The 26,172-nt window shown below is 45.3% G+C and overlaps 1 protein-coding gene across 2 annotated transcripts; it reads right to left on the bottom strand.

Annotated features, from left to right (window-relative positions):
• Nucleotides 1–712: 712 nt before the first annotated feature.
• On the bottom strand, nt 713–26,147 carry FBXO32 (F-box protein 32). 2 transcript variants are annotated; one of them, XM_074898470.1, is made up of 9 exons: nt 25,845–26,147; nt 22,644–22,756; nt 20,884–20,933; nt 20,118–20,210; nt 12,544–12,637; nt 11,483–11,667; nt 7,652–7,834; nt 6,343–6,486; nt 713–5,656 (listed from the first exon to the last, which is right to left on the bottom strand). In XM_074898470.1, exons 1-9 carry the CDS (start codon nt 25,958–25,960, stop codon nt 5,567–5,569), a joined length of 1,068 nt encoding a protein of 355 aa, XP_074754571.1. In that variant the 5' UTR covers nt 25,961–26,147; the 3' UTR covers nt 713–5,566. The 2 variants fall into 2 exon arrangements, with proteins under 2 accessions (XP_074754571.1, XP_074754572.1); XM_074898471.1 differs by lacking the exons at nt 11,483–11,667; nt 12,544–12,637.
• Nucleotides 26,148–26,172: the final 25 nt, after the last annotated feature.

The following is a 26,172-nucleotide window of genomic DNA, read 5'->3' as shown; positions in this document are numbered from 1 at the left end:
GCAGCCCTCTAACTATAGACCTGAGGCACAGCATAACTACAAGACTTAAGAAACCACTCAAGCATACCTTACTTGGCAGTGCAAATGAGATTAAAACCAAAGCATCTGCATTTTGTGCTTATTTTCATAGCTGGCATAGCTTTCATGAGGCAAGTGATCCTGTTTTACCATGTTAAATTCTCTTATTCCAACCCAAGACTATTTAAATTGCCTTTTCAATTGCTTTTCCCCAATTTACTGGGAGTCCATCCCACGGGCTCCTACTAGCATTTCTGCTGAACAGGAGCCTGGGTCAGACTGTTGCAGTGCTAACTCTAACCAGGTACAACTGTAACCAAAAAAATATAAAAATCAAAATCACTTGGATAACATGTCCAGAAAAACAACATGTCTGTAAGCCACAAAAGTTGGAGTTGAAGCTACTAGACCAGTGTGAGCACTGGTAATCCCTTTTGGGGCAACAATCACTCTCATGCTTTGGGAGAGTACAGATGCATGAGCATCATGTGAGCACTGCTTTTGCTAGAAGTGAGGGCTCCATTCACCTCATTTTCCTTTGAGGTACAATGAAGCAACAGCTCTATATCTGCGATATTCTACTGCCACAGCCACCTGAGTTCTGGATGTTCCTGCAGAAGTCTTTGCTTACAGTCACCAGAAGCTCAAGGCTGATAAGGTCACCAACTTGGAAACAAGACGACCAACTCTGAGGTTCACATTGTTTGAACATTTATTGCAATTCAGTGTCAAAAATGTTTTACAAAAATACCTTACTGTCTGCACAGAACAGCTGTAAAAATCAGAGTTGAACATGCAAGGGAAGAAAAAAGTGTGCAAATTTATAATGGAGGGATTTTAACCACACAAGAATATTAAACAGAAATCTTATATAAGGGATGCCTTTCACTTCATATCATCTCTAGTTACAACTTTAAGGAAAAACAAAACAGAACACACGCTCTCTTCCATATATAAGTAGGTATTTATAATTACTGTAGATTCCTAAAGATGAGTGTATTTTCTATTTCAAATTAAAATGTTCTCTTGGTAGCAGACCTGTTAGCATTCTTTGCAGCACATGATGGCTAAAGAAATGCAAGTTCCACGCCTGGTTGCCCTCCCAGGAGAAGCAGCAATGCTTGGTCAGCAGAGGGAGAACCTCTCTGGTGTTCAAGGTACTAACATACTAGAGACTGCATGTGTCGAGGACAAGATGGATTTGTTGTCCCAAATGTTGTAAAAAGGGAGTCTTGATCAGCCTGATCAGCCATCAGTTCCACAGGGTCTATGTTTTTGCAACAGGCCAGCTAGGAAGAGTGGCATTTTAATTTAAAGCTATGTCTTTTTGGCAAGGTGCTGATCTATGGGAAAGTTGTGCCACAGGTTTGTAAGAACAACTGCAGAGGACAACACTGGTTTGCTGTACTGAGCAGGAGATAAGCATGAAACAGCACATCTGATTTATCAGCTACGTAACAGATTTGAAATGTTCCTGTTCTAAATCAAATTTTAGCTACTGAGGGCCAAGGAATTTTCGGGACAGAAAAGCTGGTTTAGTACCTGCATATGTCCTAGAAGGTGATAGCTTCTCAAGAATAATTGAAGTCAAACAGAAATGGGAACACAAACAGTTCAAAACCTGGAGGCAAAGAAAAATAATAAAAAAGATATTCCCATATACAGAAAGTGGCAGGGTGCAATTAAATGTTTACATATAAAGCAATGTCTTCAGAGCAATACAAGTTTTCCTAATCACTTTACAAAAGAAAAGGATCTAGAAACACCCACAATTAAAAAAAAGAAACCCAAACAATATAAGAGGAGGTACACACATTTTATGATCAAACTTTACCATACCATAGTTAGTATAATGGCTTAAGGTATGTACAGCTGAAATTGTGCCTCTTGAAGTGGCTGTCACATTTGAAACAAAGTCCAAACACCTGCCTCTTCTAGAAAGCTGAACAGAGATCTCTGGGATCTCTCCCTTCCTAAGCCTCCTCCCCTGCATGGATCTATTTTTCTCTCTTCACAGAACCACGTTCCACACTGTTGCACTGGTTAACACATCCTCTGAAGATAATGAGATTTCTCTGGATATGCTGGCAGGAGAAGAAACCCCAAAGAGAGGAAAAAACCCCTCTTTTACTAGCATAAGAACTGATGCATGTCTAATGGCCATGCATTGACTAACTGGAAGGTGAAATGCTGTTTGAAAAGAACATTCTATTTCCAAAATACAAGTAAAAGTCTGTTTTCCCTTTACAACAGCTTTGCCACAATTGTCTTAAAATAAAGAGGTCCTTTTTGTGCGAGAGCAGCCTTAAACCATCTTGCCTAGAAGCCCGTTATCACTGTCAGTTTTGTTACTCTGCCATCCTCAGCCAAGCAGATGCCTTTGCATTGCTAAAATACTGATCACTTTGTCTTTGTTTATAAGGGGTTAGACTAAGGTATTTGGATGCAACAGCATTTAATTTTAAATAGAAAACAAGAGTATTGAATTCACTACAATATCTCCCTGTACCAGCTACTTGAGAAACAATAAGTCTCCCAAAGAGATCAAGGTCTTACTTGACAGTTGCTGTATCAGGAGGGTAATGACTGAGGCAGTAACTGAATGAGGCTTATTCTGTTTCTTTTTGTTTAGTCTGCTTTGTTCTCTGGTACAGTAGTTGCTTGTTTTTCTGCTGCTCTGGACACTGACAGCAACATCTCAGGACCTCACATGAGCAACACACGAGTGTCTGTATGTATTAACAAATCTTCAGCACTTTGACTCTAAGATTATACAGTGCTAAGAAATAAAAAACCCCCTCTAATTGAAGTAAGTTTTGTAAATAGGAGCCTCAGCTGCACATTAAGTATGTTGTCAGCATGACCCATGCTCTCTGGGCAGGGGACACAGAATAAACTCTTCGTTCAAAACCAGTGAAGGGCTGATAGAGGCAATGACTAGAGCCAAAACATTCCTGAATCGCAACTAAACACTGAGATTTTTTCTGTCTTGCTGTGCAGGGAATGCACTAGGCTGGATTCAAACCTGAGCTTAAAATTCACCCAGTGTCACAATCTCACAGTGGATGTGTCATCTTCTAAGCATGGACTCAGACTAGGCAGAACCCCCAGCATGTCATACCAAAATACTGTTCCCTCTCCATCACAACACATTGGCTCACTATGGGCAGCAGAGGCAAGACTATGAAACAAACCAACCCAAAGTCAGAGCTGGAAACAGATGTCAAGGGGCACGGGTCACCTCACTGCTAGACAAAGGAGCTACAAGAATCTCCAAATACAGTGGAAAAGCTTTACACACTTCACTTGCAGGTTTCTGTCCTTAATGTCCTCATACACCAAGACAGATTTTAGCCTCATCTACTCACTGCCATCAATGCAGGAATGAAAACAGAAACTGGCCTCTTCCACTCACAAACATCCCCCCGAACAAGTTCGTTTTTCCAAGGTAACAGCTTTTAAATCACTTTCAGTTGACTTGAATGTGATCAGCAGGCTTACGCTTTCCACGTGGACCCCCATGATGGATGGGGCATCAACACCTAGACAAAGCTCCCTATCCTGCACGCATTTTCTCCTCATCTCTGGAGAGTGCTAAGCTCTTGGCCATGGCTAAGGGTGGCACAGGCTCAGAGAGCTCTCTGGAAAAGCAAAAGCTTGGACTGCTGTTGGAAGGCAGAAGGGTAGTTCTTGTCAGCATCTTCCCTGTTTTCCTCCCCACTTCTCCACTGCTCCATCTAGAGGCAGCCTTTTTCCCTTTTTGCGTCTCTTCCAAGAGTATGCAAAGTGATTTGATTTAGTTTGCAAAAATGCAAATACTGTCAACTATTTTAAAATATAAACAGCTGCAGAAAAGTGTTGAAAGCCAGTTATAAAAATATAAAAAAAGGAACAGAATATTTAACAATAATTAACTCAAGTAGTTCTTCCTGAATTGTCCTGAGTACTCCTCTTCCTCACAATTCTTTGTACAGTCACACACAACCTACTAAATATTTACCCTTCTGAGGTATCCTGCTTACATCACGCACAGAGAAAGTGCTATCCAGGAAATCTACTGGCAAACAGCAAAAACTTTCCACTGCAGGTTTTCAAATTGTTATATACGAGCTGGATTCTTCTAGCTCCACTGTAAGGAAAAGTGAAGCATTGTATGCAAAAAAGGAGACAGTGAGCCAGATCATGGCCACTTACTCCACAGGGCTGAAAATTTAGCTATAGGCTAGTGTAAGAAGATCCCATAAAGCACTGGAAGCAGAAGGGACTAGGCTGGGTCTTTGCCACTGGCATGAAAACCAAAGATGTCAAGTGCCATGTTGGAAATCCTTTGATTACCACAGTCCTGACTGCTGGTTTCAGGAAAACACTGACCAATTTCTTCATGCTGTCTCGCTCATCACCCTAAACTCCAGTAGTCTGAAATTAAACATGATGCTGCCAGTCTCCCAGTGAATAAAGAACCGCATCATTTCACTAGATTCAACAGCCCAGTTCTCCCTATATTTTACCAGCTCCAAGATGACTGAATTCACTTGACAGCAGTGGGAATACAGAGCAGCGTATATTTTGGAAAACATGGGCTTGAAGAACCAGATTCTAACCTCATTTGGGATTTCAACCAGTGCAATTAACTCCTAGTGGAGTTGATACGAATTTACATTGTGAGATTAAATACAGTCCTTTGTTTCTCTATAACAATTTACTCCCTTTTAGATAATCTTCATCCTTGTGGCTTCTCTCTTCCCTTTTGCTTAGTCTTTCATAAAACCAACAAATTAAAAGAGGATGGAGTAAAGTCTTAGGTATGTATACGGTGCCTATCATCTAGGCATTCAAGCACTGAGTAGAGCAAGAAAACGAATGTAAAGAGGTAAGCATTAGTACAAGAAAAGATGCTTACTATCACAAACATTTCCCTTTAAATCATTGTACAAAATACAAAAGTTCACATTGTACACTGGATTTTTGTTTGAAAGGTACTCAATCTATTAGAGGTAGAAAGTGGTATGTTGCGATTCTCTCGCAAGCAGGCTAGAGTTCTATCCTAAGTATTTCAGAATGTGTCCTTTTTAAAAACAAAAGTATTAAACTTGTCACAGGGATATTTTTCATAAATATTTTTAAAACATATTTATAAATATGTATGCTAAATAAAACCAGATGGAGGAACAGTTCAACAGTCCTAGCCTCATATTGCTTTCTCTCTATTAGAAACAAACCAAAAGAGTTCTCAAATGGTTGTGGGGCAAATTCATTTTTAACTTCTAAAAACAAAAAATGAAGTTTTTTGCCCTGTATCTTGTACTTTGATCATAAAAAAGGGACTCTGTACAACATGCTGCATTTATGCACCGGTCCTATGGAAGTCTGTACTCCTTAAGTGCTGCGCATCAGTGAGCAATTTCACCTTTCGTCTCCAAGATCCTCTTGTTCCTTGACTCAGGAGCTTCGAACAAACATGAATATTTACACTATTTACAAATGGAGTGTCCAAGCTCAGTGACATAAAGTGTCCTGTAAAAATCACGTAAGCTGCAGTGACCCAAGTTCAGAACCTGAACAAGTTGATAAAGTCTTGCGGTGAAAGAGAGGTGGAGCAAGACTCCGGGTTGTTGGCTGTGCAAGGGTGATCAGTACCCTGGGAAAAGAAAAAACAACTCAATTTAGAGAGACTGCAGAAAGAGCACCAAAGCATCAGCCAACCTAGCACTGCCCTCTGCCAGACATCCTGCTTGCAAATAGAGCAGAGCCCAGAATAATATTTCTACTATTGCCAAAGCAGACAGCTCAAAACGGGGTTTCGTGTTTTAGGGGCTACTGACAAGTCATGGGCAATAAAACCAGCAAAGATCCAATTCATTTTTTTCCCCTTTTCTCAGGGAAGAGAGGCTGGAGCCTACCATCAGCTACAGAAGTTTAACCCCAGACACATGCCTTGGATATCACCACAGTGGCCAGCAGATTTTTGTCCTGGGCTGTTTTGTAGCCATCAACTCTTGTTCCAGCTAATTCTGTTGCCAAGATCTCCACCTCCACGTAATGGGTAGGAGTTGCTGGCAGTGTTAAGATGATTTACTGCAGGCAGCCTAAGAGTATACCCATCTCCCTCCTCTCTGGCTACTACTCATGTTCAACGTAAAGATGGGATCTCTGAAGCACAGAGGAGAAAGGGTCTTAACAGTTGAGGGAGGATTAAGATGTAGGAAAACACTAGGTTATGCAGGCAAATAAACTGCAGCACCCTAAACCAGCTCCAATCAGAGGAAGCACTGGGTGCCCTGTGGCTCCTGCCCCAGCTGTGTTTGTCCCACCAGCACTTCATACCTTCCAGGAGAGGATGTGGCAGTGTCTGCATAGCTGCAGTGTGTCACCATACTGCTCCTTCCGTGGGTAACACCTTATGAGCTTGAAGTACATCTTTTTCCAATCCAGTTGTCCCTTGTCAGATAAGATTAGCCGTTTGCGAATCTTAAAGAAAAAATAATCATAATTGTAGCAGGTCAAAAAATCATTTGTTCTTTCCAACTCATATTCTTCTCTCCCTCGCTTAAGTGTCATCCTTGCCACTCCCATAACAGTTCCCTTGTAACACCAAGAAAGTTCCTGCTCTGAATATCCAGCTGTAACCAGTGTCTTGATGGTAACAGCCTCACCTGATACCGTTATCAGGGTCTATCCTCATTTAATGAACATTACTGTATGAAAGCCTGAAACCCTGGGAGCAATTTTATGCTATTTTAGCCATTGCTTCTGGCTGGCAGGACAATGAGTATAGGTGCATTTAACAGTTTCAGAAATTAAAGTATTTGCTTATTCATGGTTTCTAAGAGTCAGTGATTTGTCACATTAGCTTGGGAGACACCCATCTTTCTTTTATGGTTCCTTACTCGCAGACCCTGGATTTGAATTTACTTGTTAAGAGAAATAACTTCCCCAGAGTCACTTCCAAAGTCAGATCCAGAGTGAGCACATAAAGCCAAGTCAGCAGAGGAATCTGGCACATGGTCCCTGAAGTGCAGAGATCAGATATAAACACCCCAGGCATTTGCCCATGAACAGAGAGAGGTATTTTTGTTTGTTTGTTTTTAAGTTTAGAAGACCTCAGGTGATTACCAGCCTGCAAAGGGCCAAAGATGCTAACACAGGTACAACGTGGGCAGCGGCAGGGCTGTTTTCCACATACTGTCCTGTCACTCATGAAAGAGCTCAGAGGGGATTTCTTGCTCTAAAGGGCAAGAGAGTATGACTCATTGCTCATGGACTGCATCCACAGAGATTCTCTGCAAGGGTGTTAGTCCCTGAGACATCAGGGTGATTGCTGGAGCTTGCCTGCACGTTTTCCCTGCACACGTGGGGCGAGGAGCAACTGCATGACTTGCAGTTGTTAGCACCTGGATTAGGGTTGAAGTTCACCGTATGACTAATTCCTCAGGCTCCTATTTCAGGAATCATTGCTGTGGCATGCCCTCATGAGCACAAAACCCTCTACATAAATCATCTACACAGCCATTCTCATGCCAGCCTGTGTTATTAGCTTTCAGCACAGCCTTTAGATCCAAGAGGTAGTCAAGTAAGAGTGTCCTAGCTGTGTGTGTTCACTTGCTATTGGGGTACAACAAGCAACTCCTTGTACCTGTCTGTCCGTGAAGTGGTACTGGCAGAGTTTCTTCCACAGCAATCGGTCTTCGCTGAGTACTTGCAGGTCAGGAGCCACCTGACCGAGGCTAACCAGGTCTCTCCCATCACTCAGTCGCTGCATGATGTTCAGTTGTAAACACAACGGCAGGTCTGTGAAAGTGGTTCCTTTGAAGGCAGGCTGGAAGAGACATACAAAACTTTGCTCACAGGAAGCTGAAAACCCAAGCAATTCTAGCTTGCAGTTGAGTTACTGCTTTTTAAGCATTGCTTGTCACAGAGAACAAGCAGCAGCTGTCTCTTCTGAATAAGGAGATATTTTACATAAAGATGTTTGACCTTCTGCCTCAGAACATTCTGAGATATCCACAAGGAAGGAGACATGTATTTGTATTATAGTAGTTAGAATTGCAGTCCTTCTCCCCTTTTTGTCTGCCCCATGTCCATACTCATGGGACTGCTCCCAGAACCACCACCACCAGCAGGACATTGGCTACATTGCGGTATCAGCTCTTAACCATCCAGGTCTCTCCACCATGAGGGACATCAACATTACTCCTCAAGTTCAGCCTCCTGTTGCACACATTGCTGGGAATCTCATACTCTTCTGACATGTGCTTTAGTTTATGTCATCACAGGCTCCTGCTGTAACCGCAGCAGTGGCTGATGAGTACCCACAGCAGGATTTTTCCCTGCATGGCTTGTCAGATCACTGCTGGCAAGGCTAACTTTTCCTCTGCGAACACCCAAAGGACCTGCCCCTTCCCCCTCAGCCGCAGTTATGGTTTTCCAGGCTGTTCAGCCACACCAAAGCACATCCTAGACTAAGGAGCCTAAAGCCACCTTCACCCCACATCCACCTTTGCCTGGTTTACACAAACTGTTTTGCAAGTCCACATGGCAGCAAAGCTCCAGGACAAAATGACAATGATGGATATGCAGGTCCTGCACATGAAGGAAATCCAGGGCACACATGGGAGCAAGGCATCAGCCTGGACCACAACCTGGACTCTGCTGCTCCAAAACCAGCCCCAGCCTTATTAAGGCAAACAGCAGCTTTTGGGATTGGGCCCCACCAAAGAAACAATGTTAGACAGATGTGCCAAGTTTATCATTTACCCTGCACAGAGATGCTGCTATTTTAAGTCACAGAGTCACAGCATCCGTCTCGCAATTGGCAGAGCTATTAACTGTTTCAAACAAGAAGCACGTGGACTGCCATCAGCAGGGGAACACTGCATAAGGCTGCTTTTAATCATACACTCCCATCTCCAGCCACCCCACTGCATGTAAACCTCCACAGGCACAACTATGTCTGTACACAAACAGCTCCCACCTTTCCTTCAGTGCCCCAGTGACCAGCCTGCTTGGACCATGCAGCACTGCTCGGTACCTGCAAGGACCACAGCTTTTCAACCAAGGCCTTTTTGGCCATCTCCACCAGCAAGACAGGCCTGAAACAACCCCTCCAGGAAGAGTGAACAGTCTCTGCCATCTCCAGAGGACATTTCTTCCCATGACACCTTTAGTGCTGCATGCTGAATGTTAAGTTATAAGCATACTCCCTGGTTACATGTAGATACTTCGTTGGTACAATCGAGAAGTCCAGACTCGACTCCCATCAGTGCAAACTGAGGTCGTATTTTGAGGTAGGAAGAATGCACTGAAGCCTTGGATCACCTCCCACTGATACCCCTTGCCAGCCTGTCTCTAGCATTCTCCTGCACACTCTCTACATAAAAGCTTTGCTAGGGCACAACAGACCAGACTAAGCTCAGAGGCTCTTGGGCCGAAAAAACCCAAAAGCTCATGCTTATGTCCTATTTCTGAAGAAACCAGTGTGACTCAAGCAAATCCTTACAGATTCTGAGTCAGGGCCAAAGACTTATCTGCTACTTCTTTTCCCTCAGTACTCCTTTCCAGGACTTTTCAAACATTACTTTTTTTGGAGAAAGAACACAGATTAGATCAGAGCAGATCAGTATGCTGTCACTTTCTGGACAGATTTTTTTTTAAAGCAGCTCTAACACAATATTTTGCAAGTTTGGGTTTTTGTGTTTGTTTTTTTTTTTTTTTTTTAAAGGTTTTGGTCTTGGCTGTTGCAAGACTTTCCCCCGCCACCCCCCACCCCCTGCCCTCCGAAAAAGCATACTGGGTGCTTCTGGTGTAAGTAACTGGCTACAAAGCTGAGCTTGTTCTTCCTTCCTCTAAACTCAGCTGGTTTTGTTCTAGCTTGATCTGGAGTAATTTTCAGTGGTGTGAATTTTTTTTGCAAGCTTAACATCTATTTTATTTATTTTAGAAAAGTGTTTGTAAACCTACACGTAAGTAAGTATGCATAAAAGGCAGTTCCATTCACGAGCAGTATTTTGATGCACTTTTGTCTAGATAGGCAGAGTTCTTTGAAATGCTTGTCTGTGTTTTATGAGCCCTTAAATCAGAGGGAAAAGCTTACATTGTACTACTGCGTTGAGCAGCAGGAGGAAGGTCCTGACCTGTGATGCACTCAGGGCAGCAGATGCCTGGGTGGAGCTGACCCTGGCAGTGCCCAGGCACATGACAGTCCCCATCTCACAGACCTGCTGTGCTCCACAAGCCATCCCACATTTGGATCAGTGCTCCCCTGCAAGGCAAAGGGAGCTGCAGCCCATGGCAACAGCTGCACACCAGATGGGACAGCAGAGGTGGTGCAGAGACCACCATCAGATAAAGCACTGCTGCTTTTGCAGATCTTCAAACTCCCTGGGACCTCCCGGAGTTCATCTCCTGCATCCTGTTGCCTGTCATTAACTGAAGGATGGGAAATTGTTTCCTGGCGTTCCCAGAGAACACAGCCATGTAAAATGATGAAAGTGGGTCCTTTGCTTAATCCTCTGCAAATGGGGTTGACCCACCAGGGAAAAACGTGCTTTCTATATTTCCTTGGGCCACGGCTTGGTCTGCCCAAGTGGGAATTTCACAGTCCGGTTCACTGCAGAAAATCCTACGAGGAGCACACCAACACAGAGATCAGCACTGGGGTAAAGCTTTAGCACTTCTGTGGAGTAAGTAACCACTCGAGGTGGAATAAAACATTCTAGACATGGTCCTGAGCAACTGGCTGTAGGTGTCGCTGCTTGAGCAGGGGGGACTGGACCAGATGACCTCCAGAGGTCCCTTCCAACCCTCAACCCTTTTGTGATTCTGTGAAGTGGAGCAAGTTCAGATTTGATTCCTATGCAAAGCCAGGTTATGAATTTATCAGCTAATACATCTCTTTCCCATCCCCACAGATGCTGTTGAAAAAACAGACATTGTGAAAGCGGGACTTGTCTGGCTGGAACAGGCAGCTCCAGACTACTGGAAGAATCACTCATATTTTCAGCCAGGAAGCATGAAGTTATGCAGCTATTTGGAAATTTGCATTTAATTTACAGATTAAACAAATCTAAACCTCAACTATCTGATAAACAAGTTTTGAAGGCAGCTTCTCAGTTTGAGAAGTCTGAAAGACCAAGCTGACTTTCCATAGTGAGGCCTAGTCTCTGAAGACTCTCTCAAGAGGGGGAGATGGTTTCCTGCCCAGCACTGTTTGCACAGCACTTCATGGCCATTAAAGAGTCAAAGCCACAGCCTGTGACTAGTAACAGGGAGCACAATCCTGGGTAGCGTACACTGAGTTTGAATTAAGGGACACAAGTAATGCTACAAATGCCTCCGGTTTTGGCAACTCCAGGTCCTTCCCCAGCACTCTGTGCTTGCAGTGGGATGCAGTCACCTAAATGAGAGCTGCTAAATGAGGTTTCATGAAGGAGCCACATTATTTCTAGCTTTCAGGATTTGTGCTTACCCTGGTGATCTGAATGTTGTTCAGTTGCTGCTGCCAGTGGAGAATACTCTCCATTCTGTGCACCCACATGTTGATGTTTCCAACCAGGACAGACTTGCCGACTCGTTGAACTAACGTGCAGAGGGATGTGTAGAGGGTCTGCAGCAATTCTCGTATTAGTCTGATGTTCTGCTGATCTTCAAGGACTTTGGAAGAACAGTAAAGGTTAAAAATGGGAACTGCCCAAATCCTTTTCTGAATCTACATGTTTCTCAGGCAAGTCATCTGCTATAACCTCACAGGCCAAGGAATTCAGCCTGCGCTCTTCTTTTTAGAGGAAAGCACTTAAACATTAGCCAGGCATAGCAGGTTAGACAGCAGATGGAAAGAGATCCTCCCAGGATAAGCAGATGAGGTATCTGCCCGTTCTGCAGCACTTCCCGTTTCCAGCCGCTGGCAACCAGCCAGTTTTCCCCTCTGGTATGCGCAAGAGGTTATCTATGTGCACCTCTTCCCCATCTACCCCAGCTGATGTGCAGGGAGACAGCTCAGGATCTCCTTTCTCATTATGCATACATGCACTAACAAGGTGCTCTCAATTCCCAGGCTTCAGACAGAGCTAAAGCATCAGGAAGTACCACATCTCAACCATAACTCAGCCCCCCCAGCAGGTGAAGACAGCCCTCGAGCTTTCCTTTCCTCCGGAGCAGTGGGAGCACTTGATGATGCAGCAAACTGGTGACAAGGCGGCAGCAGAGACTGCAGATGTGCCAGGCTGGGGGCAGGAGCAGCCACCTCTTCTGCAGTCAGAAATAGGACTCAGTAGGATGTAGAAGGGGTGGTAGTGAGGAAAGTTGGAGAAGGAGGAATCGCCTCTCAGATACCTACCAGAATTCAGATATTTCTTCCCACCCCCCCTACAGTCCTTCACTGAGGGAAAGTGGAACTGCACTACAGAAATAAGCAGTGGTGCCCCTCTTCACCCATCTTGCATTGCCTGACTGTTCTTGAGGATGTGGTTCACATGGACTATGCCAGATTAAATCAGACAACTCCTCCCCCTCACTGTTTCCGTTTCTTACCTTTCTGCACCACTTTTTCCAAAATGTTCATGTAGTTTTTCTGGGCAATGCCACTCAGTGACGTCAGCTGAGACTTTGCTATCAGCTCCAACAGCTGTGGATAAAAATAGAAGTTGCAAGCCTTAGAGCACGGAGATACCTTTCTAATCTTGACTCCTGGTCACATGACACAGCAAAACAGTCCAGAGACTTGTTTGCTGCTTGAAAATAAATGGGAGACAGAACGACAGAGCAAACTAATGCAAAGGGGAAGGAGAGCAGAGGCCAAATAATTAAATCACACTCACAAAAGGGGTGGAGAAAAAAAGGCATTCTAATGATCTTCAGGGGGGAAAAAAAAACCACTTGACTTCATGGTTCAGAGATGCAAAGAAACCACAGAGCAGTGCTCTGACTGACAGCATCTATTCACACCAAGGGAACAACAAACGGCCAACGTCACTGTCCTTCACTGGGGCATAAACAAGCAGTGTCATAAGGGAACACGAGCAAATGCCTGTTCGGATGGGAATATTATTGATGGAGCATTAATGAGAATCAGACTCCACAATTTACGTCAAACTGCTGGGTTGCATGGGTTTTGTCAGAGTGCTGTCGCCACGACAGAAAGGTTAAGTACTATATTAAAAACAAACTCCCCCTATTCCCCCAAGTTTTACCTCCCCTGTTCAGCTCTTACATCTGCAACACCAAACCACCTTTCCCTGTTTGTCCTGTTTACTTGTTAACTGCTCCTAATGGAAATCTCGCTTTTACTTTCAGTTAGGATTTGTTTCCCAGCACTGATCTCCTGACTTGTGTACATGCTGAACACTGGATTTGCGCTGCAGTTGCTAAAGGAAGTATTTCCCACGGGGAAGATGCCCTCTCCTTCCCAGCTCTCTACCACCACAAGAACAGCTGTGGAAGTTTCCTACAGATCATGCTCTGCAGAACATGTGGCCTGTGATCTTGCAAGCCTTCCTCCCTTCCCCCAGCATTATATAAATACACAAACTGTCCACGTGTCAGTCCATTTGTTTTGGATGTACATAGCCTTCTGTTTTAATTTAGAAAGGAAAGGAAAAACCTTTTATGCTACAAATCAATCAACACGTTACCGCATGACTAGCTTATTAATCCTTTATCATCTGCAGCTACGGTATCCTGTTGCTGGCACTGCAGAGCATCCAGAGAAGGTGCAACTACTTGTGTCAAGTAACTAAGATGGCTTTTGACAAGACTTGATAAGTCATGAGCTGAACTGTTTGCCCTGCTATAAGAATGACAGGAATGCATCCAAAAAGTCACCGGCAGCTTGCCATGAAGCAGGGAGCTCAGGGAGGTGTATTCCTGCAGTCGCTCGCCTGCTCTGCTTGCCTAGGCCACTGGCATGTGACTGACAGTTAGGAGCAGTGAAGGCACCTAGAATGACCGATCACTTCTTCCGTTTAATTTCCACACCAACACCATCATCAGATGGCTCTGAGTTTACACTCTATTAATATCTTGCACCTCGCATGACCGAAAGAAAACAAGATGAAAAGACTCGCACTAACTCCTGTGAAGGGCAGGCTGCCTGTTTTCTTGGCTCATTTGGGGGAAACAAGAGATGTAGGAGAGCTGGGTAATATTCTGTGCACAGGCGTTAGTGGATCTTCTTGCTCTATCAGCTAAACTGAGACCGCAATAACTAGATACTCTTAAAAACAAGGCAGTTTGCAAGATGCTTGGGAAGTTTTATAGGTCTTTTTCTGAAATACTGAAGGAGTAAGTAGAAGAAAAAATAATCAGCATCCCAAAGTAGTCTGTAATACTCTGCTTCCACTAAACTATTTAGCCTTCAGACCTTTGATTATAGTGATCAATTTGCCAGACTCCATCTGTACATTAGGCACTGCATGCACCCAGATCAGCTCTTCTGCGCACAAACAACTGCTGTCTCCAGATTGCACCGTTCTGGAACTGGCACAGAGACAGCTTCCTCCAGGCTGGGTGTTAGCAGTGTTGTGCCCGTTACTGAAAACACCAAAAAACACTCAGTGATAAGCATCATATAATGCAATACTGTAAGAGCTAGACGCCAGGGCCATTCTTTTAAGAGGAACAAGGATAAAAATCTCAGTTCCCTGAAGAACACTAAATTGGTACAAAATTAATTTAGTCAAAGGTACAGATTCAAATTTGCCTTGTCTGTGTTTATCAAGGTTCAATTTATGTTCAGTGAACCAGCTCAGCTATCATGTGTCACCTCCCTTCCCCTGCAGCAATAAACACAGGATGAAATTCCATATGAAAACTATGTTGTGAATTCTTCGAGGACTACTCTGCTCCCCAGGGACTACTGGCTGAAGTGACTGGCTAGCCCTCCAAATCAAAAGACATTTTTTATTCTTCTCTGCTCTAATAATACGCAAAAAAACAGGTAAGCAATACATCTGCGCCCCACATGCTTTAGTGCATTGAGGGTCTTCCAAGTGTTGGCACAGACCCAGCAGAGTATGGTCTCAGTTAACAGACTGCCAAACTGATTTTTTTTTTTATAATGCTGTAGACCCCAATGTTGCCACTTGCATAATACAGACTAAAAGCAGCCCGATGAATTCAGATTAATGCTGAGTAGGGCAAAAAAGGCTGGAGAGCTGCAAACGTGTGTTATGATGCAGTTGTATTAAGTCCAGCCCACACTCAACAGAGGGACAGATGGTAGGAGAGAGTGCACAGGAAAAGGTTAAGAGCAATTTTAAAGGCCTGCTTTTCAAAAATACTAAGGGATTGCATTCCAGCCAATTTTAGCTGGAGCTGGGAAGTCTGCAACACCTCTGGAAAACGGGGAATTAGATCTGAATTCACTCTTTCAGCTCCTTACAAGTTGAAAAATGTCACCTGGTAGCTTCCCCTGTAAATCCTTCCTACCACCTCACTCCTATTTTATTTGCTCTGAGGTCTGCCAGAGCCATGAAGAAAAGGCAAGAGATGCAGTGGGCTATTCCAGAGCCTCTGCAAAGCTGGCAGGAGGCAGCATCTTCCACAGCAAATAACCTCCTTGCCCCCCGCCATGATGTGATGGGGCTCCTGCTCAAACCCCATTAGTAGTTGTTGTAAGCAGTTCGTGGAATGAGCCACTTCGCTCTGGGAGCAGAGCGGGTCCTCCTCCCATAAGCACAAAGAAAAAAAAAGGCAAACAAAACAGTGCCATGTGGCAGGGAACAGGGGCCCGTTTCAGGGCCATGAAAACACTCTGCTCTGCACCCATGACTACTGCGTGAAGCAGTGCTTAGACCTGTTACAGCCAGATGGCACTTCTGCCACTGTCTCAGTTCAACACCAGGATGCACAGGCAATTCATGCCCCAAATAACCCACAGCTAGGGGCTTATAGCACACAGAGCCAAAAAATCCTCAGCAGGCCTGCAGCACCGAGCAGGAGGACATAACTTTGCCTTAAAAAGGGAAATTCTTTGCAATGATTAAAATCACAAATTTGAAACCACTTAAGTGTAAATTCCCCCTTTGAATACCCCAAACCAGCTATAGGGAAGCTGAACTGAATTGTCCTGGTTTCAGCAGGGATAGAGTTGATTTTCTTCTTAGTAGCTGGTACAGTGCTGTGCTTTGGATATAGTCCAGAATAATGCTGATAACACACTGATGTTTTAGTTGTTGCTAAGTAGCACTTATCCTAAGTTAAGGATTTTTTTCAGTTTCCCATGCTCTGCCAGCAAGCAGGTATATAAGAGAAGCTGGGAGGGAGCATGGCCAGGACAGCTGACCCAACCTAGCCAAAGGGATATTCCATACCACGGAACATCATGTTCAGTATATAAACTGGGGAGAGCTGACTGGGGGTAAATCACTGCTCAGTCAGCAGGTAGTAAGCAATTGCATTGTGCATCACTTGTCTTTTCTGGGGTTTTCTTCCTTTTATTGTATTCCTTTTCATTACAATTATTGTTTTATCTTTTATTGTATTTTATTTTCTTTTGTTAATAAACCATTCTTATCTCAACCCACAAATTTTACTTCTTGTTTTTCAATTCTCTTCCCCATCTCACTGGGAGGAGGGGAGTGAGTGAGCAGCTGTGTGGTGCTTAGTTGCTGGCTGGGGTTAAACCGTGACATGCACCCTGTGAAGATCCATAAGGTCCTCCTGGTTGGGGATGTGGCTCCTCACATCTGATTGCTTAAACAAATGTATTGCAATGAAAAATTCCTCCTCTAGCCTCTGATTTGCTCTCAGTCCTTCACTTTGTGGCTGAAATGTCACACTGTCTTTCAGCTGGGAGATAGAGCAAGAGCAAGGCAAGTTATAATGATTTACAGTGCAGGTGCTGACAAATCTCCATGAGACAGCATTGAGCTGATATTCTTTCAGCACAACATAAATCTAAGACTCCAAGAGCTAACTGCTATAAAACCCTTAAGAAACAAATTTAAGAGACTTTAACAGGCTGCACAGTGTCTAGATCATTTTATTCTTGAAGAGCTGTGCCCATGTGGCTTAACCTGACCTAAGCTTTTCTGATCAGAAACAGCAGCTTCCCTTGAGACATTACTACACAACCATCATATGACAAATCTCTTTGAGGGAAACAGCCTGCAAAACCTCACTGTCATCTGAACAGAGTGTTCCCAAAGGAGAAGCAACAACTTCTGGGCTGCAGACACTTTTGTCTCTGCTCATATTACTTATGCTTACCGAACACTTCCAGTCTTTTCATTAAATCTGTAAGACCAGAGAAACTAGGGCTCCTTCAAGACCAAGAACAGTTTGGGTCCTCTGAGTCAAAAAAGGGAACATTGTCCTGTAACAGGTAGGCAGATACTGTAGTTTAAAAGATCAACAAGGACGAAGTCATGGCACCAATACCTATACTTAGCACTTCCAGCACTATATCAGCAGACTGTCAAGACAAGATTGATGTTGGAGGAAAATTTCTTCTGCTTCAGTTACATGAACTCACTGGTTACAGCTGATGGTATTTGCCCATGAAAAATACTTGCCAAGCTTCTTGCAGCTCACTTCACTTGAAGGAGGTGCCCGTTTTGTCAGTGCACCATTAGGAACCCCAAGAATTTAGTTTGGGTATATCTTAAGCAGCAGACACTTCTGTACAACAAAAAAAATCAGCACTGAAAACACTGTAGCACTTCAGAGAAATTCAGAAAGGAATGCTTTGAGAAAGGCTAGTTGATGTTCAGCCTGAAAGCCCATTTTGCTATCAGCACGGATGTACCTTATTTCTCTATAGGGCAAGTCTGGGTGTAGCAAGCAGAATCCCAAGCCTGCAGCTGTTTCTTTCCCCACAGACATCTTCATGTTCACCCCCAGCCTCCAACTCAACTTTCCTCCTTAGAAAACATTTGCTTGATGAACTAAATAGTGTGAGATTAATCAGATACCCTGAGCAATGGGTGGAACTAGAGAGAACAAGGGAGGGAAGGGAAAAATGTTTTGCCTGCCAATGTTCAAGGCATTTTCCATGTGACAGATTGTTCATCTGTGTGCTCTAGGAGGCCTGCAACTTGTAAAGGACCATGAACAAGATTCACATCTAGGCAGACCTTTTAATGAGTAAATCTGGCACATAAGGCATTTTATGAGCTACTATCCACCAGAGACTTGGCCGATACAAGCCTTTCATTTTAAGACATCAGTTTTATATTTGATCCATGGTACCAGGTTTAATATCTTCTTTAACCTGCCAAACCACAAGTCAGCCTCAATTAGAAAGCTTCATACTTCTCAGTAGCACTGTATCCTTAAAACTACTGGGGGGAAAACTACTCCTAAAAGCTTAAAACGGAGGTAATTTGTAGGAACAAGGACACATGCTGACTTCCACACAGAACACTGGTATTTTGGATACACAGCAGATTTGGAATGTTTTTATGAAGACCTCAAGGGAAAAAGGAGGAAGAAGGTCAGCTCAAGCCTCCCCACCAGACCATACCATCTTCACTAAAAATTTGAGTTTGCTCTTCAAAAAAGTCAATGTGGCTTTTGCTCAATCATCGCAGTCCCATGTGAAACACCCACCACATTGGGCCGAGCAGAAGCTCATCAAGTGTCATAGCATGACCCGAGGCCATGCTTAGCAGAGGTCTTTGGAGTTCTTCATTTTCATAAGACAGGAAGTCTGTCAAAGGGATCTCCAGAGCACCAAATATGAGTTTTATTCTATTCTCGTCCTTTATATTTGACTAAAGGGTTATAAGCCTTGGTATGAAGTGTTCCTTCCTCAATCCCCCTGGAGATAAACACAGCTGTGTGTATATATAGATCCAGTATCAGAAAACACGGAGTACCTCAGCACTGGTGATCACCACCTCTGCACAAGCAGGAAAACAAGTTGTTCCAGGACCAGCAGACCTAGGACAGCCTGAGTTTCCATGGACTTGTATCCAGCTTTGCCTCCCCCAGCATCCCCACTCCCCGCCACCACCTCTGCAGAGGGACACCCAAGTGATTACCAGTGCCCTTCCTGCACAGCAGGTGGGTAATCACCCCCAATGCCTGTACCCCTCCCAGGGTGACAGAGGTTTTCACATGCTCCTTGTTCACCTAGACAACAGGTGAACAAACTAAGGTGAGCCCGCTCAGATTATTTTTTAGACACTTTTCATGACATTTGACTTTGCAAAGGGAAAGCAATACCAATGCTGCTTGCTTCAGAATCTAAAACCTGAACAGCTGGTGCCTCACCAGTGATCAACTGCTGATGAGACATGAAAAGGAGCTGTTTATAAACAGCTTCAAGTTAATAACAGATTTCTTTTTAAGCTTATTGAATTCCAAACCTTGATAAGCATTTTGAAATTCGAGATCAATTTGCAGATCACATGTGCATAAACAAACAAGCATCTGCAGCCCTCAGGACAGTAGCTCCCCCAACCACTACCTTTCCCTTGGCCACCCAAAACCAAAAGATCTGTTATGCAAAGCCAAGAACATGGGGAACCTGAGGCTGATGACTCCTTCCTACCAACTAATGGTGTCAGGACTAACCAAATGCTTCACCCACTGAAACTGCTGCTTGTCACACAGAATTAAGAGCAACCATGTTCCTTAACAGAGAAGACCAGTGCCTCCAAGAGGTTCAGCCCATCTTCCCATTCCCAAAATGCTCAGCTCCCCAGAGTCTCTCCTGTATCACTTCAATGGAGACAAAACTCCACAGCCTGTGCAAAGAGGTCCCCCACTGCTCTGTGGCCTCTGCAGAAAGCCCATACTCCTTTCAGGTCTACAAGAATCACATTTAGAAGTTGAACTGAGAACTCAGGAATTAGAAACTAAGTTTACTGGGTTTCAGAAGTGAATTTCACAACTGAAAAGTAGTAGGAATGCTAGGCTAAGGACAGCCCATCATCTATGTTACCACCACCTCCCTCCCTCTCCATTTTAACAGATTGAAGAGGAGGTTTTGGGCATCTATCCACACAACTTTCATCAGTTACTTCATGCAGCAAAGCCCAGCACCCCCACTTGCATGTTTGGACCTCTCTTCTTTGCCTCTGCTTCCTATCATCCAACTAGTGCTCAGTTCAGAGCCTCCACAACCATCACGGAAAAATAAACCCTGGCCTTTCACTCACCCTCACGACATAGTTGAATCGCCTGGAGTCCAGGATAGCACTGGAGAAGTCGAGTCGGTTGAAGGCTTCTCCCAAGGTGCAGTAACCATGGCGCTGAGAAGGAAAAACAGTCTGGGTCACGTTTTGGCAGACATAAGTCCAGACAGCACCAAGACGACATGACACAGGGCAACTCAATATAGCAGGCTAATGGGTACAAACCACAGGACCAGCTCAGGGCCAGAGGAGGCAGGCTTGCCTCCTGCAGAGCTGCGCTTATTGACATCAAGAGTGGGCATGGCCAGTGTAGATTATTGTACTTTCCCAAGAGTGACCCAAGCTCTGCTCATGACCCATGAATTTATGGGTGAGAATGAGGCACGCATTCCCGGGGTTCAATATATAGCACAAGTTCAGAGCGGTCTCGTATGGCTGATTCCCTCCATAAGCGCAAGCAAGCCGTTGTGATGAATTCCAATGATTTTCCATGTTAGGACTGTACTGGGTAAAAGCCAAGAACAGTATTATGGCTTGGTCTGCAAATGGCCTTTTTTTTTTAACTGAGGGAAGCAAACAAGTCATATTTTAAACACACGTACAAAGCCTTGTAATGCAAGCTCTGGCTCCCTGATTGGGGCTTAAAATCATTACTGAAATTCCAGTCACAAGCCAGATCTTCCACTTATCTCTTAAGAGCTTCTGCTGATTTATATCAGCACAGGATATTCCACTGCTTGGAAAAAACAGCAGAAAAAGGAACAAAGAACATATCTATAGAGGCACTCACCTCTTTTGTGCTCCCCTTGTGAACATAGATCCACTTCTCCTGGTGGAAATCTGTTTGGACAAAGACATTTTGCTCAGTTAATCTTCCACCTTTCAGAGGGGTGGATCTCTGTTCTACTCATAACACTCACTGCCCTTTTAGTGCAAATGAAGTTATTTTGTGTTTACACCACCACACTTGAAACCAAAACTAGCAACTTGTGAGCTGCTTTGTTTCCATACTGTTTCATTTGAGACTGAAGCCCTGAGCCTTAGAACCAGCTTCTGTTTCAGTGACACAGCTCAAGACTGTAAATGTTTAATCTGCCAACCACAGATATACCATAGCACCTCCTCTTTGGTCCCAGACAGTAAGCATGGCTGACAGCCAGGTTTTGTTGTTATTGATTTTATTAACTATTCATTACCTTGGTTACAGTCTTGGGATTGAATGTCAAATTTGAAGTTGAGCAAAAATGTCATGAGACACCAGGCATGTGGGAGAGTGCTTTTAGCAGTGAGGTCAGGCTCAGAGGAGCATGCTTGTGCTTGCAGCTAACTTGCTAAAAAAGAAAAAACTATTTGGGAACAAAATTTTCCTATTTCTAATTGCCCCTCCCTTCCCTCAGAAATGGGAGTTGTCCTATCCACTCCCCAAAATAGCTTCCCTGTACCCACCACATGCTGCTAACTTGGTCTGTAGAAAAGCCCTTACTGTAAGCAGTTATGCTGTTCAATCCTTATCTCACCCCATTTTCACATGGGCCTACTTCTATCCCACACTGGCAATTCAACAGCTAGTGTAAGAAAAATTCTTCTCCCTGTCCCAATAGACTCCTTTCCTTAAAGGAAATACTGTGCTTCTGAAGTCTTTTTCCACCTAAGAGTGGGTAAAGCAATGTACTCCTGCCTGGTACTGTGAGCCCAAGGACAAACTCAGTCTCAGTTACAGGCATGCAGACCCTGCATTAGGCTCTTTTAAATAGCAGTAGGTCACAGCAGAATCCAGCCAAAAACTGTCATGGTAACATTTGTTTGTTCAGAGAACCAAATGCACTGAGGGGCCAACTTTTGGCATCAGTTTCCGAAATCCTGGGGGATGCACAATGAGCTAATAGTAGTGTGGGAATTGTAACTCATTTCCTCTGTGTATGTTTACATTTGTAGCCTTCACATCTAACTCCTGCACCTATCTTGCAATCAGACCAACACAGACCTTGCTGTTCCTGCAGGTTCCCCCTGAGTCCTCCCACAGTGTGCCCTCTGAGATCCTGGCTGCTTGCTGCACATATAGAAAGATTTCAAACCTTCCATTGTTTTGAGTGAGCCGAAATCTCATTTCATTTTTCACGCACTCTGCGCACAGAGATAGGATCAAAGCTCACATTCAGGCTTGTAGCCTCCAGTAATGTAGATTAGTGCTCAACATGTATATGGAAGGAAGAATAAATTTAGCATGTTGTGCACAAGGAAGTCTACAGGGGGAAAAATCTGGAACTGGTTCATTTGAATGTACCATAGGAAAAAATTACCCTCCTTCTGACAAAGACAAATGACAAAAGTTTCAACACAAGCATAACTCCTCAGAGCAGGGATTACTAACAGGGGCATAAATCTTCACATTAAACTGTATCCAAGTTCTCTACTTAGGTCAAACATGGGCACAAAGCCCTTCAAGATACTCTGGAAGACTCTTCATGCACAGTGCAAAAGCCATAGATATGAAGCATTTTCCATTCTCTTGCTGCAACTTTTATTAAAAGGCCCAAATAGACATCTTACATTGAATCTTGGCTTTGTTATTCAGCAGGTCTTTTTTTCTCTTCTTGGCAGCAACATCATAGTTCAGGCTGTTGAAGAGATTCTCTTTGTTGTAATCATCCTTTTTACAAAAGCTGTGAATGACACAAAGCAAGGATTCTGTTTATTTCTGCAGTCTGCTGTACACTATGTTTCCTACAAGGAGAGAAAATACACAGGTTTTCATTGTGAGCTTCAAAGCAGCCTCCTTGCAGGCTTCTCTCGAAAAGTCTGCGTGTAGTTTTTGCATCCAGTAACGGTATTTTTAAATGGGCCTCTGGTGCTGCATTTCTGTCCTAGGTAAGATACCCATAACAGACAGGAGCAGGGAATACAAATTGCACAGGTTGTGCTGGGACACTAGTGGGCAGTATCCTTTTCCCCCTTTCAACCTGTTTCTATCCTTAAGTAACACCATAACCTCCAACTGTAGGTGGTAGATTCCTCTGAGACAGTCAGACTTCTACAGGAAGACATATTTAGACATCTCCGAGAACATATATATGCACACCCAAGATATTTATTAACAAAAGAGTCCCTACAAAATATTCTTTCAAGCTTACAGAAAAAGCTTAGCTGGGGTTCAGACTTGGCTGGTGGTTTTCCAAACCCCACACAACAGTGATTATACAAATTAACAGCCAGAATCTCTTGTCCAAGACTACCCATCATCTGCTTTTGCTGGAGCTCTGCTGTAACTATATTATTAGTGAAGGGAGCTATAACCCCATATCTTCCTTTGAGGGCAATGAAAGACTACCTATAAAGAGGCTGTGCATTAACATCTCCACATTCTGCAGATCCAAGCAGCAACCAGAAACTGAGAATCCCCTGGGGAACCACAGCATAGATCTCTGGGGGTGGCATGGAAAGGCAGCACCCACCAGGAGCTCTCAGCAGAGGCCCCCCTGCACACAGAATATAGCCCAGAGCTATGGGGATGGCTCACAGGTGCTGGGGAGAAGCCAGGCAATGCATCCAGGAGAACAGAAGAGCCACCCTTACTGCTCTAGCAGCTTGCAAGGGATGGGAGAATGGCTGGCTGCAGGTCTAAATTCAAAGGGTCCCTCACAGCTGCCATCACTGGGACACCCCTGGAGCTCCAGCAGGCACTGAAACATGCTGCTGCTCACAGCACTGGGCAAGCTTCCTCTGTCACAGCCACAAGGGCTCTTACGCAGCTAGGCTGCTTCCTCTACAGACTTTGTGTTTACACTTTTTAGCCTCAAAAAACTAACACAAGCACCATACCAACTCACACCAACAGCTATTTGGCATAGGGTTCTGCAAAGGAATGAAACCTGCAGACAAGGCTCCTTGTTTCCCATCTGCTGTCTGTCAGCATGACCACACCACCAGCATACACAAGTCAAGTGACCAAGTCAGAGTTTCAGCCTCCTTCAGCAGGGTCCATATGGGTGTTCTGGTACCTGCACATGGCCCCAGAGGGGGAGGAAATCTCCCCCAGCTTCAAAGCACCATGAGCTCCCCTTTCCCACTCCACATGCCTCCTCATAGGGCATCGCAGCTGCAGGGATGACACCACTCCCACGGGCTCCACCACAACACTGCAGAGGGAGAAGAGCAGCAGCAACGCAGGTGGACAATATTCACAGCAACATCAGCTCAGGGAACCAGACACTTCGATCAGCAGGAACTGGCTCAGAACAACCCAAACCTAAGAGCACATCATCTCAGCTGCACATTTCCCCCACCCATGCTGCTTTCTGCTGGGGGGGACTGAAACCTGAGAACTGAGTATAGCAGTAAGGAAGAAAGGGTTTTGAAATGTTCAAACTCGTATTTTATCAGGGTTACACAAAACTAATAATGGCCCAGTTTAACATGCCCCGTGCAGATGCAGAATCCAAGCCCAAGAGCTCAAGACAGATCTGCTTTAAATCTTACATGTCAACAGCACACCCTTGACTGTTGACTTCCTACTGAATGACTCTGTAATGTGAAACCTTCATAACAGCAGTGGACAAATTCCAATATGGGAGGCAGATTATTCCCCTGTTTATGTACTGCCAGGTTTCCACACACTCCTCCAAGGCACCCTGACAGGTCAAACAGTTGGGAACCAGGACCTGGCACTGCAAGGACCTCAGGCCACGACCAGTATGTCATCTCCTCAGTTTTTAATGGGAGATGTATAAACCTGTGCCAAACTCAGTATTCCCAACACAATCACACTAGCACCAGCCAGACATTTTTCTACCTATTTACAAATTAGATGCTTCGGATTCTAAACTTGATTCTTATTTACAGCTTGCATAAAAGAAAGCAAGAGATAGAGACCTGCTACATAAACCTCCCTGCACAATAACACCTCAGCTGAGATCCACAGTGAATCCCTGTTTGCTCCACATCCCTTTGTCATGGACATTCCTGACCCATCCCTTAGCCCCGTTGCAAACTCAAATCTGTCTGTGCACAGCTGAAAACAAGATGCAGCTCTGCAAGAAAAGTTTGGTTGACAGGAGCAATCTGGCCAGAGACCATACACCCACACTGCTGCAAAGGCTTCCTGCTCACACCACACAGCTCCGCGGTGCTTCACCATCTTGGGGGTTTTGTTGATGTTTTGCAGCCAGATTAGTCAAGCAGCACGTAAGGTACATTACTCATGGTCTGGGGAAGATTCATGGCTTCAGACACATCATCCTTCTCCAGGCCAAGAGCCGGGAAGCCTGAGGCAGGGTTGTTCTGGGAGAAGGAGGAGGGGAGGGGGGACACCTCCGGGAGACGCTCGGCGATGCTCCCCGAGGGCACATCGCCTAGGCCGCGGGGCAGCGGCTGTTTTCACCTCGCTTTTGCACCCCATCTCGCAGCCGTAGGGACGTCCTGGCCGCCTACGGAGGGACAGCCGCCTCCGTGCCCAGGCGCCCCGGGATCCCGCCGGGGCTGAGGGAGCCCCGTTCTGGCCTTACGGCAGGCCCGGGGGTAAGGCGCCAATGCCCGGGGTTACCGGCAGGCCCGCACCGCGACCCTCCCCCGTCCCACGGAGCTCGGCGGCCCCTGCTCAGGCCGCCCGCGGCCAAGAGACGGGGCGAGGCGCCGCCGTCCATCTCACCCCCCTCACCGCCCCCCCACGGCGGCGCGGCCGCACCGCGGCGCCCCCTGGCGGCGCCGCCGGGGCGAGGGAGAGGAGCGGGGCCGGGAGCAAGCCGCCGCCGGTACCTGCTCAGGTCGCCGACGTAGCCGCCGCTCTTCTCGTCGAGAAAGCGCGTCCAGCCGTCGGCCGTCTTCACCCAGCTCTGCCCGGGGGAGCGCCAGTCCTGCCCCAGGAACGGCATGGCGGCGGGACGGAGCGGGACCAAAACCGGGACCGAGATCGGCGGCAGCACCGGTGGCCGGAGCTGAGCGGAGCAAGGCAGGGCGAGCGGAGCAGAGCAGCGAGTGCCGCGGCGGCAGGGCTGCGGGCGCCGCGTCGCTCCGCGCTATTTATGCGGCGGCGGGGCTGCGTGTTGCCGGAAGCGCGGGGCTGGCCCCGCCCCCGCCCCGCCGC

The sequence above is a fragment of the Athene noctua genome, chromosome 2, assembly GCF_965140245.1.
Source record: "Athene noctua chromosome 2, bAthNoc1.hap1.1, whole genome shotgun sequence".
NCBI classification, from domain to species: domain Eukaryota; kingdom Metazoa; phylum Chordata; class Aves; order Strigiformes; family Strigidae; genus Athene; species Athene noctua.
This window is presented reverse-complemented; position numbering and strand designations above follow the sequence as displayed.

Bases quoted from the DNA above. Each gene is read 5' to 3' on its own strand.
- FBXO32 (XM_074898470.1), bottom strand. From the start codon at position 25,960: ATGCCGTTCCTGGGGCAGGACTGGCGCTCCCCCGGGCAGAGCTGGGTG. The intron at 22,757-25,844 runs GTACCGGCGGCG...TGTCATTCACAG, and splicing joins TACGTCGGCGACCTGAGCAG to CTTTTGTAAAAAGGATGATT. The intron at 6,487-7,651 runs GTACAAGGAGTT...TTTTTCTTTAAG, and splicing joins ACCACTTCACGGACAGACAG to ATTCGCAAACGGCTAATCTT.